Source organism: Salvia splendens, chromosome 1 (assembly GCF_004379255.2).
Source record: "Salvia splendens isolate huo1 chromosome 1, SspV2, whole genome shotgun sequence".
Taxonomy (NCBI): Eukaryota; Viridiplantae; Streptophyta; class Magnoliopsida; order Lamiales; family Lamiaceae; genus Salvia; species Salvia splendens.
In genome coordinates this window covers 35,494,730-35,507,415 of record NC_056032.1, presented here as the reverse complement: position 1 = coordinate 35,507,415, position 12,686 = coordinate 35,494,730, and the positions used below count along the sequence as shown (strand labels likewise).

The window sequence follows — 12,686 nt, the reverse complement described above, 5'->3', positions numbered from 1 at the left end:
GGATCGTGCGGCAGCCACATCGGAGCTAGAGCTTTAGCTAAAAAAGTTCTAAGATGGGGATATTATTGGCCAACCTTGGTACAAGAAGCAGTGCAGCTCGTCAAGACATGCCCGAAGTGCCAAATCCATGCAAATATCCCAAGGATGCCGCAGACCGATCTATCCACTATGCAAAGCCCTTGGCCTTTTATGCAATGGGGTATAGACATAGTAGGACCACTACCACAAGCTCCTCGGCAAATAAAATTCCTAATCGTTGCCGTGGACTACTTTACGAAGTGGGTGGAAGCTGAACCATTAGCTACGATAACGAGCTCGAAGGCATTGGATTTCGTCTGGAAGAACATAGTGTGCCGATTTGGCATACCCCACATCCTCATCTCGGATAACGGGACTCAGTTCACCGACAAGACGTTCAAGAATTGGTGCCAAGAGCTGAATATTCAACAGCGGTTCACTTCGGTCTCTCATCCACAAGCAAACGGACAAACGGAGGTAACAAATCGTATCTTGGTGAAAGGGTTGAAAGCTCGGTTAGAACAAGCCAAAGGACAATGGGTAGAAAATCTCCCTCAAGTCCTATGGTCCTACCGAACTACACCCACAACCTCCAACGGTGAAACTCCGTACAGTCTTGTGTACGGCACTGAAGCCGTGATTCCGGTGGAGATCGGCATACCCAGTCCCCGAACTCTAAATTTCTCAGCAGAAATGAATGACGACGGACTGAGAGCCGAGCTAGATCTTGCCGAAGAAAGAAGAGAATTGGCATGCATAAAAGCAGCCAAGTACAAGGAGCAAGTAGCCCGGTATTATAACCAAAGGGTGAAGAAGCTGCAATTTCAAGTGGGAGATCTCGTCTTGAGAAACAACGAAGTAAGCCGAGCAGAAAAGCTGGGCAAGCTCGAACCCACATGGGAAGGTCCGTATCGGGTGTCAGAAGTCCTCGGCAAAGGGTCTTACAAATTGGCTCACATGTCAGGAGAACAGGTACCCCGAACATGGCACATTTCCAACCTCAAGAAGTTCCATTTGTAAGAGACAGTCCGGTCAGTCAGTCTTGAGTCCTGTTCGGTCAATGTGCTTTATTTGGTTTGCTTGGTCTTTGTTTGTCTCTGTGCGTTTTGTCTGTGTGTTTTGTCTGTCTCTGTGCGTGTCGTCTCTTACAAATGTTACTGAGGTATCTTGTTCTTCGAAGGCTGATCCCCTTCTTAGAACATATACAAGCCAACGATTGTGAGTCAAAGCTTCTAAAGAAGATACAAGACCACAATTCAGCTTAAACAAGCAGTTCGTCTGAAACGAACTGCAATAAGCCAACGATTGTGAAGTCCAAGCTTCTAAAGAGGATACAAGACCACAATTCAGCTTAAGAATCAAGCACTTCGTCTGAAACGAACTGCAACAAAAGTCCGATTCACGCGATAAAACTTGCCTGAATTAGGACAAGGGAAAGTCCGATCCACGCGATAAAACTCGCCGAATTAGGACAAGGGAAAGTCCGATCCCCAAATTAGGACAACGGAAAGTCCGATCCGAGCGATAAAACTCGCCAAATTAGGACACAAACCAAGTCCGGTCAAAGAAGAGTTCACTTCATAAGACCGAGGACAAACATCAACTTACCCCGTACCTTTATTCAGAAATGCCGAAGTGATTCACTTCACTTTTCGGGGGGGGTAGTGATGGAGTACGTACTAAACAAGCCCATCAGCCTAAAGCCCAAGAAAGAGTATCAGTCCGGCATGACTAAAGAGTTCAGTTCGGCACAACCAAAGAGTTCGGCCCCAGCCTACAGCTCGGTAAAAGCCAACCAATCAAACTCTGCTCTCAGGTCGGCATCAAGCTCTACTCTCAGATCGGCAAAAGCTGCTCGGCAATAATTCAGCAGTTCGGTCTCAGTATTCGACCGAACTAGGAGATAGTGGACTCATGCAGGATTTCCACCTCCACTACACCCACGATCTATCTAGTGGTGTCAAGCAGTCATTAACTCATGCAGGATAGTGGACCCATGCAAGATCGCCACGATCTCCACGACATCCACTACCTAGTAAATGGTGCTGCATGCCACGATCTTGGTTCAATGTATAAATAGAACCTAGATCAGATAGATAAGGTTAAGTTCTGTTAAGTTCTCTAGAGATCAAATTATCAAATAGCAAGTCTGTATTGTAAGCTGTAGAAAACAGATCAAGCAATACAACTCTGCCCTCTTTTCTTCCCGTGGACGTAGATTTACCTCAGTAAATCGAACCACGTAAATCTTTGTGTCGTGATCTGCATTTTCCTGCATTCATCAACATCAGAAATTCGCGGATTCATCAAATTACAAATCTATAGCAAACTTACATAAATTCTAGCAGAAATCTTGTACATTTGAAAATCAGAAGGGTGTGTTAGTGTTATGTACAATTGAAATTGCGAAATAGTTACGCGTGTTTGGTTGTGCAGATTTGTTTTGCGTGTTCAGTCCTACAGATCCCTTATATTTGTTTAAAGATGCATATATGTCACACGTGTTTAAACACTCAAATCCGACACGTGTGTTCAGTTAATCACGCAAATCCATGACACATTTTTCCTAAAGCTAGATAATAAAAAAAGTTCCTTATTAGGTAACATATATTACTGATTCACCCCAAATAAGAAAAAACCCATGATTCTTGTCCTGGTTGTACTTTTAAGCTGACTTCAATGACGAAGCTAGAAATTTTATATTGTGAGATCCAAGTCTCAAGAGTATTTTTTATTGTCGATATCACCGAAAATTACTGCAACATGAGCAATGGGGAATGACAAAAGACATAAATGAATAATTAGAGAAAAAAATAGAAAATACGTAATAGAAACTAGAAATATAATTATCGGCTATCGTTAGAAAATAAGGTGGAAGTAAATATGACGAAAAGTTGGATATATGTAATTAAAATAGCATTGGGAGCAAAACTCTTTAACATAAAAGTGTAAGTGAGAATGTTTTTATTTGTAAGCTGGAGGAGTCAAACTTGAGAACATAAACGTGTAAGAAAATAAAATAAACTTATGAGCAAAAACAAAACAAACAAAAAAACTTAATTTGTAAAGTAAAAGAATCGAACTTGTCATTATGGTAGTGACCTAGGCCCTAATCATATGCACTACTTGTTGGAATTTTAGTGTATTAACACTTTAATTCTGGTGAATTAATTCGGTTGATTCGGTTGAACCTTTTCCTAATTTATTCTGATTTTGGTGACAACTGCTTTGGCAGTTAAAAACAGTTATTAACTGTTTTGGATCAGAATTCAGATTTTGGTGGCAACTGCTTTGGCAGTTTAAAACAGTTAATTAACTGTTTTGTTATGGTTAAAATAGATGACAGGAATCAGTAACACAATCTAAGAACTTAGTCTTATCCGATCATTGATTTTGATACACTCAAAATACTTGATCTGAAAGTGTTCTACACGATTCTAAGTTATCCAAGTCATTCTAATAGGATTTCATAATTCTATTTAACTAAAATATTCCCCAACAAAGATCAAGTATTAGAAGATGACTGGACATGATTCTGTTAGAGATATGACTGCAAAATTCACAAAATTGGAGAAGTTTGAAGGAGTGGATTTTCGAAGATGGAGAAAGAAGATGCACTTCTTGCTTACCACCCTGAAGGTTGTTCATGTTCTCACCACCACCATGCCTGAATCTGCAGAGAATGAATCCCTAGAACAGACAAGAAGAAGGCAGAAATGGGAAAATGATGACTATGTGTGCAGAGGGCACATTCTTAATGGTATGACAGATTCTCTTTTCGATATTTATCAAAATGTTGAATCATCCAAAGAACTTTGGGATTCTCTATAGTCTAAATATATGGCAGAGGATGCCTGTAGCAAGAAATTTCTTGTTAGTAATTTCAATAATTATAAGATGTTAGACTCTAGGCCAGTGATGGAACAATACAATGAATTGCTAAGGATTCTTGGACAATTTCAACAACACCAGATGCATATGGATGAATCCATTTCAGTTTCTAGTGTCATTGATAAATTACCCCCCTCTTGGAAAGACTTCAAACACACTCTAAAGCATCAAAAGGAAGAACTTTCCTTGGTGCAACTTGGTTCTCATCTCCGGATAGAAGAGTCTTTAAGAACTCAAGAAATGGAAAAGAACAAGGAAAAGGGTGTTGATATTTCATCTTCTGTCAACATGATAGAAAATGGAAAGAAGTTTAAAGGGAAAAGGAAAATGAACCAAGAAGAATCCTTTGCCAACAAGAAACAAAAGTATGTCTACTGGAAGTGTGGGAGACCAGGCCACTTCAAGAAAGATTGTAGGTCTGGAAAGAAAGGGTTCAAGACTGGGACAAGTACCAGTGGCTCCAATCCTGGAACTGGTGGATCTAAGGATCCCAATGTACCTCAAGGTATGAATATACTTAATTCTAACATTTCTATTCAGAATTATGTTTCTGAAACACCAAGTTCATTCTATGTACAAGATGATGAACTCACTTGGTGGGTGGATTCTAGGGCTACAAACCATGTATGCAAGGATAAAAGATGGTTTACATCTTTGCAGATGATCTCTGATGGATCAGTGCTCAGGACGGGGAATAGCTCTAGTGAATCAGTAGAAGGAATAGGAAATGTTAGACTTGTGTTTACTTCTGGAAAACAATTGTTGCTATTAGATGTATTGTATGTTCCCACTATTAGAAAGAATCTAATGAGTGGTACTGTAATAAATAACCTAGGCTACAAACAAGTAATTGAAGCAAATAAATATATTTATCTAAACATGGTGTGCTTGTTGGTTTTGGTTATTTATGTAATGGAATGTTAAGATTAAACATTGAATCACCATTTGAGGATAAATCTGTTATGTGATCACCACTAATGAACAATCAACTTCAAATCTGTGGCATGAGAGGTTGGGACATGTTCATTATAAAAGACTTATTGAAATGTCTAAAAGTAGCCTAATCCCCGCCTTTAATGTTAGCAAAGATAAATGTAAAACATGTATGTTAACAAAGATAACAAGGCAACCATTTAGTGATGTTGTGAGAGAATCAAAACTGTTGGAGTTGATTCACAGTGACCTCTGTGACTTTCATTCAACCCCATCAATTGGAAATAGAAAGTATGTCATAACTTTTATTGATGACTCAACTAGATTTTGTTATGTATATTTGCTGAATTCTAAGGATGAAGCCTTAGAGAAATTCAAAGTGTACAAAACAGAAGTTGAGGTACAAAAGGGTGAATGTATAAAAGTCTTTAGGTTAGATAGGGGAGGTGAGTATTATGACCCTCATTACTTTGAATCAGTAGGAATAATTCACCAGACTACTGCCCCTTACACACCACAACAGAATGGAATATCAGAGAGAAAGAATAGAGTTTTGAAAGAAATGGTTAACTCTATGCTCTCATATTCAGGACTAAATGAGGGATTTTGGGGGGAAGCTATGTTAACTGCTTGTTATCTTTTGAATAGAGTACCAAATAAGAAAAGTAAAACAACACCCTATGAGTTGTGGTTTGGAAAACCTCCAAACTTGAACTATCTTAAGGTATGGGGCTGCAGAGCAGTGGTAAGACTTAATGATAAAAGAAGGACATTGGGTGAAAAAGGAATTGACTGCATTTTCATTGGATATGCAAGTCATTCCAAGGCTTATAGGTTTTATGTTCTAGAACCTAATAAATCTATTTCTGTGAACTCTGTAATAGAGTCAAGGGATGCAATCTTTGATGAGAATAGATTCACATCTATCTCAAGGCCTAAGGATTTGGTTTCAAATTCTGAAAACCGATTGGTAAGCTCTGAACAACAATCAGAGGAACCCTCAACCCAATATTGGGTTAGAATGAGTGTTAGGCCTAGGACTCATAGTAACCTGGATGAGGGATTTCAAATCCATCTCATTGAAGGATCAAGGGATGAGTTGCAATTCCAATACCCCTATTGTTTTATTATTGAAGAGGATCCTAAGACTTTCAAAGAAGCCATGTCATCGAGGGATGTCTCTTTTTGGAAAGAAGCTATAGATGATGAAATGGATTCTATACTCCAAAATAACACTTGGGAGTTAACTGATTTACCCCCTGGTTGCAAAACATTGGCGTGTAGATGGATATTTAAAAGAAAGATGAAAGTTGATGGATCCATAGACAAGTTCAAAGCTAGGCTTGTCATTCAAGGATTTAGACAAAAAGAGGGCCTAGACTATTTTGATACCTATGCACCTGTGGCTAGAATATCCACTATCAGATTACTAGTGGCTATGGCTTCTATTCATAAACTCATCATTCACCAAATGGATGTCAAGACAGCCTTCTTGAATGGTGATTTGGATGAGGAAATTTATATGAAGCAGCCTGAGGGATACACCTTACCAGGAAATGAACACAAGGTGTGCAAGTTGATCAAGTCATTATATAGTTTGAAACAAGCATCCAAGCAATGGCATCAAAAGTTTGATGATATTATTTTATCAAATGGTTTTCTTCTCAATCAGGCTGATAAGTGTGTTTATTCAAAGTTTGATAAATATGGTAAAGGAGTCATTATTTCTCTTTATGTGGATGATATGCTTATATTTGGTACTAGTCAAGACCAAATAGATGAAACAAATGAGTTCTTATCATCTAAGTGTTCTATGAAAGACTTAGGTGAGGCTGAAGTCATATTGGGGATTAGGATCAAAAGAGAAGCACCTAACATGATTTCTATTATACAATCTCATTACATTGAGAAAGTATTGAAGAAGTTCAATTATGGAAATTGTACTTCTGTAAGTACTCCCATAGATCCTAATGTAAAACTCTTGCCTAATAAAGGCAAGGCAGTTTCCCAATTGGAATACTCTAAAGCAATTGGATGCCTGATGTATGCTATGATCAGCACTAGGCCTGATATAGCATTTGTTGTTGGAAGGTTGAGCAGGTTTACTCATAATCCAAGCATACATCACTGGCAGGCAGTGAGGAGGCTATTCAAGTACCTCAAGGGAACCATGAACTATGGTTTGTGTTATTCTGATTTTCCTTCAATTTTGGAAGGATATTTGGATGCAAGTTGGATAACCAATCTAGAGGATCATTCCTCTACTAGTAGTGGATTTACTTGCTGGGAGGTGGAGCCATCTCATGGGCTTCAAAGAAACAGACTTGTATCACAAATTCTACAATGGAATCAGAATTTGTGGCACTTGCTGCAGCTGGAAAGGAGGCAGGATGGCTTAGGAATTTGATATATGAAATTCCTTTATGGCCTAAGCCTATATCACCTATCTCAATGAGATGTGACAGTGCTGCAACTTTGGCTAAAGTGTATAGCCAAGTTTACAATGGGAAGTCTAGACATTTATGTGTCAGACATAGCATGGTTAGGGAGCTAATCACTCATGGGGTCATTTCAGTTGAATTTGTTGGGACACAACAAAATCTGGCAAACCATCTAACCAAAGGCTTGGCAAAAGATTTAGTTATCAAATCTGCTAAAAGGGTGGGGCTTAAGTCCATCTAATCTTATCTGTTTGGGATACCCAATTCCCTTCTAACTTGATGTTAGATGTGGAATTCAATGTGGAAAGCCTAAACATGTGAGATTGACACATGTTCAAACCATCCGAGATATGTGTATTATTCTGTCAGTTTAAAAGAGGTTGAAGCTTTGCTTCTTAATAGTTTTTTGACAAATTGTTTTGGCAGGACAAGATGAAAAACTACCTATATAAACATGGAATCCAAGTTGTTCCAATAAAGCTCTGGACTTAGCCTTATAAATGTTTATTGAAGGATATGGACACTAGACTTGTTATTTAGGTGTCAGGTTTAGATTGATTAGTTGGAAAGTTATGTGTATCTTAATATTGATATTCAAAGAAATTGTAAGAGTTCAAGTCTTAGACCACTCTTATAATTCGAATATTTGTACATTAATATACTAAAATGGAAATTCAATCCTTGTGATATTTTCATTTATGCATAATTTTGTTTTCTGTTTTGTTTATTTGATCGTGCTTATATATACACTAAAATAGGGGAGGAATGTTGGAATTTTAGTGTATTAACACTTTAATTCTGGTGAATTAGTTCGGTTGATTCGGTTGAACCTTTTCCTATTTTATTCTGATTTTGGTGACAACTGCTTTGGCAGTTTAAAACAGTTATTAACTGATTTGGATCAGAATTCGGATTTTGGTGGCAACTGCTTTGGCAGTTTAAAACAGTTAATTAACTGTTTTGTTATGGTTAAAATAGATGACAGAAATCAGTAACACAATCTAAGAACTTAGTCTTATCCGATCATTGATTTTGATACACTCAAAATACTTGATCTGAAAGTGTTCTACACGATTCTACTCCATAGTGGCTTTGTCATTGGGCCTAAAATGAGAATAATACATGGTGTGGGGGAAGTTGAGTGGGCATTGATTATGGAAAACTAAAATTTCGGAACAAGACAACAAATTCTTGCACTGGGCCGTGCGCGGTTCTCTCGGCCAAGCCATTGGCATTGGTTCCATTCTTGTCTTCACCTCTGCCTCACACGGGCCGTGTGTTTGAGGCTGCAAATTTTTAAGGGAGATTTAATTCTTGGCCTCATTATATTGGGTATGGCCCACATGATCAGAGATTACAAACTTGTGCAGTTTGGTGTTTGGTTTTTGGCCTACATAATAATTTCTCTCCCTTGGTCTATGCGGTCTGCTCGAGCAGTTTTCGGACTTCTATTTTGCATCTCTTCATCTTTTTACCCATTTTCAGTTTCATTATATCTTTTTATTAGGAATTATCTCAAATATGCTTATAAAATGCACAAAATTAATCCAAAGACACGAGAATTATCCCAAATATCACTTAAATATTGAGTTTATCATATATTTCCTTTTCTCTTTAATTATCCTGATTGTATAGTAGTTAGCAGATGTTAAACAATAAAACTCAAGAAAATCACCCGATAAATACGCTTAATCAGTCCAATAAAGAAACTCATAAAGAAATGTAAGCAACGAAACTAGAGAATTAACATGCCAACAGTCGCACACTTGATTGTAATTTTTACTTAACAACCTACTTATTCATATCCTACACAAACTGTAATTATAAACTGTAATTATTTCATTTTTTTAAGCCCAATGCAGATTATAAACCTCAAAACTGCATAATGAAGCCATGAAAGTGATGCAATGCTTGTGTTGGCATTTCTAAACCAGATACCTTGTGGCTTGCAGGCAGCAAATAACCAGAGTTGTTTCACTGTAAAGTACTTATTAATAAATGCCGGTGGCCTGGATTTACTAAGCTGTCTTTGAGAGAGAGATATGCTAGACTGATAAAATGAAGGGAATAAGAAATACTGTTGATTATAGCCTATAAGAGAAACTGCATTACATATATGATATATACCTACGAGGATGAGCATTATCTTCAAATGTTCATATATCACAAGAAGCGCCGCTGTCTAATAAGGTATATAGCGTAACCATCATCACCGTGTCACAACATTGGCTTATTTCATTAACATAACACGAGAGAGATTTAGGGCGTATTTGGTTTTCTGCAAGTAATGATAGCAAATTTGATGAGACCCTTGTTGTATCCTTGGATCATCAATGGCATGACGAGCGCTCCTCTTATAGTCTTCCAGCCTGAGGCAAAAAACAAGATAAGTCAAGAAGAAAGGTGAGGAATAGTTATTGAGAAGGGAGATCCAAATTACCACTGGTTAGCAATGAGGTGATGCCTTTCCATGTCAATGCTGATTTAATAACAGCAGGCCAAAATGGAGCAACGTTGTCGGACCAGTCTGCTGACTTAACATCCTGCACAACCACAACATTAGTTATGATATGATTTTCCATTTGAATGGAATGAGAAGCAAGATGAAGCAGCACCTCCATGGATAGGGAGGTGAGCAAGCTGACATAATCAGCAGTGGAGCACCATTCTGGTAGATAGAAAGCACGGCATATTCTGTCTAGCAAGTTTTTCTCCTCTGGCCGCAGAGACTCCTCTGAAGGAGATAGGTTCCTGTGGCACCATGTCACGATGATTATTGTTCCGCCAGGAGCAGCCACACGCACCAGCTCGTTCACAAACTACAACAATCAGAAAGAATGATATTCATACATGTATGTATGTTGGTATACAATACAAGGAGGATATATGTGGGGAGTGAGGCAATTAATACCTTCTTCTTGTCAGGCATGTGCTCTCCACTCTCCATGGACCAAACTAGATCGAACTGGCCATCGGGGAAGGGTTGGTTTAAGGCGTCAGCAACTTGAAATGAAACTTGGGCGTTGAGTCCTTGAGCATCAGCAAGCTGTTGAGCTCTCTGTGCTTGGACAGGGCTGAGAGTAATGCCTTTGCATTTTGCCCCAAATTTTCTTGCCAGATATCGAGAACTGCCTCCTATGCCACATCCAACATCAACAATACTCTTTGGTTTCTGGTTCGGCTCATCTGCCAATTTTTTTTATCCCACATTATACAATCAGATAATCATTAAATTTCTCAACTCCAAAACAATTTGATCCATGTTTTCGTTGGTGAATATACCAATTCCTCATGAATCTCATCTATTAATCTACTACTAATAAGGGAGTAGTTTCATGTCTATAACTTGATTGGGAAATTACTATCATTAACATACTACAACCACAAACATTCATTTTCAATTGAAAAAAATAAAAAGAAAAGAAAAGAAAAGAAAAAGAGGCCAGTCAGTCAATAGTGAGTCCAGATGGAGAGAGAGAGGTACCAGAGAGAGAGGCGAAGGCGAGGGACTGATCGATCATGCGGATCTGGGCGGCGCGGTGGTCGGAGATGGAGACATCGGAGGCCGGATCGTAGAAGCCGTGGTGCATGTGGTCTCCCCAAATGTCCTCCCAGACACCTGAGGATTCGTCGTAGAACTCAGCGATGCCTTTCCGCAAGGCATCCGGTGCCGTCGATGCCGCTCTGACGCTCATGTTGTTCCGGCGGGGTCTACCACGTGGGCAAAGGGAGTTGGTGGCGTATTCCCCAATGGCCAGGGCTAGGGCAGGCTTTATAGGATGAGTGGGAGAGGACGTGGCGAGGTGGGCCCTGGCGTATACGTGGCTGCCCCAGCCGCCGATGCAGATTCCTTCCATCCACATGGTCGTCGCACGCCAATTATTTTAATTGAAAATTCAAAACAAGAATACTACAGTACTAGCAAAATACTCCACAAGCTGGATTATTCTAGCAGTATAGTGTATGAAGATGAGGATGATGGTGATAACTGCTAGGATGGTATTCGCCCATATGGTGGAACACCTCTATATAATACTAATAAAAAAATCATGGGTTTTACTCCAATTACTTATACATGTTGCCAAGTCCTTTTGTAAGCTGTCAATTTCATGTCTTGGTATGGTATATTTTAAATTTGTTGCTTTCAGATCAGACATTAGTACCAATAAAGGTTATTTTTATGAGTGTCGTATTTCCAGAGGTTTCGGTACCTCATGCACCAATCACTTTCTGACTTTCATAGTTTCACAGGTTCCAGAATGCACCAATCACTTTCTCTCAACACAAGTGGGAAGTTAATTGAGCTTTAATTCGTATTGGGTTTGCCAATAATAGAGTGACAAAATAATTGGGGTTTGTTGACATGTGGTAGTGCCATACTAGCACAATACTTGTTTCCAAAACTATTGGACGCAAATGCTTGGAAAAGTTTTGCAGATGCGGAACACCTTCAATATTGTCTAAAGCCTCACAGTCATATGTGATATGTGCAAAACCTTGCCGACATTATTTATGCGTGTATTGTCATACACAACATGATATTTGAAGATGAAGGGTCGGATGCGGCATACTGATTCGGCGATGATACCCCCGACAGCTCCACTGCAAGCAGTCTCCAATGCCATGCTGCGTTGCACCATGCCGCGAGGTGCTGATGTTTATATTAAATATGATGTTAATTTTAATTAAACTAGTTTTTAAAAAAGATTTAAAAAATGAAGTAATTGTACCATGAATAGTGAATGAACAGTTTGTTAAGGGATAAATGGCAGGTATTGTCTCTTAAATAAAGGACGTGGTAAAATGACATGAGATCCATAAATAGCTAAGAGACGGGATAGATGAGGGACAATGGTTGTGGATACTCTTAGTACTCCCTCCGTTCCATTGAAGATGACTTACTTTTTTTGTTTCAACTAAGATGATTCATCACTAAAAATGGAAACATCTTCTTTCTACTTTATTCCTTCTCTATTATTCTACTCTCTTCACTTCACACACAAAATAAAGTTGCATAAATTTTCGTGCCACCCAAGAAATGGTCTTCTTTCTTGGGACGGAGGGAGTATTATAATATTTTTAAAGAAACATTCACTTGTTTGATGCTCCATTAAGTCCCAAAAAAATAATTTCCTTTTGTCATCATGGATTAATTGGCCAATATGATGGTTTGATAATTTTCTATGCACACTGGATGTAGGAATTCAACATATAAGGCCATCCACAATAGGAATAGCCTAGCAATAGCCCAGCCATAGCCTAGCCACAAACTCCTCCTGCCACATCATCAACACTAAAAATCCTCCTGCCACATCATAAATAGCTCAGCCATAGCCTAGCCACATCATAAATAGCCCAGCCACATCAATAGCCACATCACTCAAAATTATACTCGTATAAAAC

At 38.8% G+C, this 12,686-nt stretch overlaps 1 protein-coding gene across 1 annotated transcript; it reads right to left on the bottom strand.

Annotated features, from left to right (window-relative positions):
• Positions 1-9,342: 9,342 nt before the first annotated feature.
• LOC121799119 (tocopherol O-methyltransferase, chloroplastic-like) lies at positions 9,343-11,313 on the bottom strand. The gene is made up of 5 exons (XM_042198463.1): positions 10,768-11,313; positions 10,195-10,469; positions 9,899-10,102; positions 9,724-9,826; positions 9,343-9,652 (listed from the first exon to the last, which is right to left on the bottom strand). Exons 1-5 carry the CDS (start codon positions 11,144-11,146, stop codon positions 9,543-9,545), a joined length of 1,071 nt encoding a protein of 356 aa, XP_042054397.1. The 5' UTR covers positions 11,147-11,313; the 3' UTR covers positions 9,343-9,542.
• Between the last annotated feature and the right edge of the window lie 1,373 nt (positions 11,314-12,686).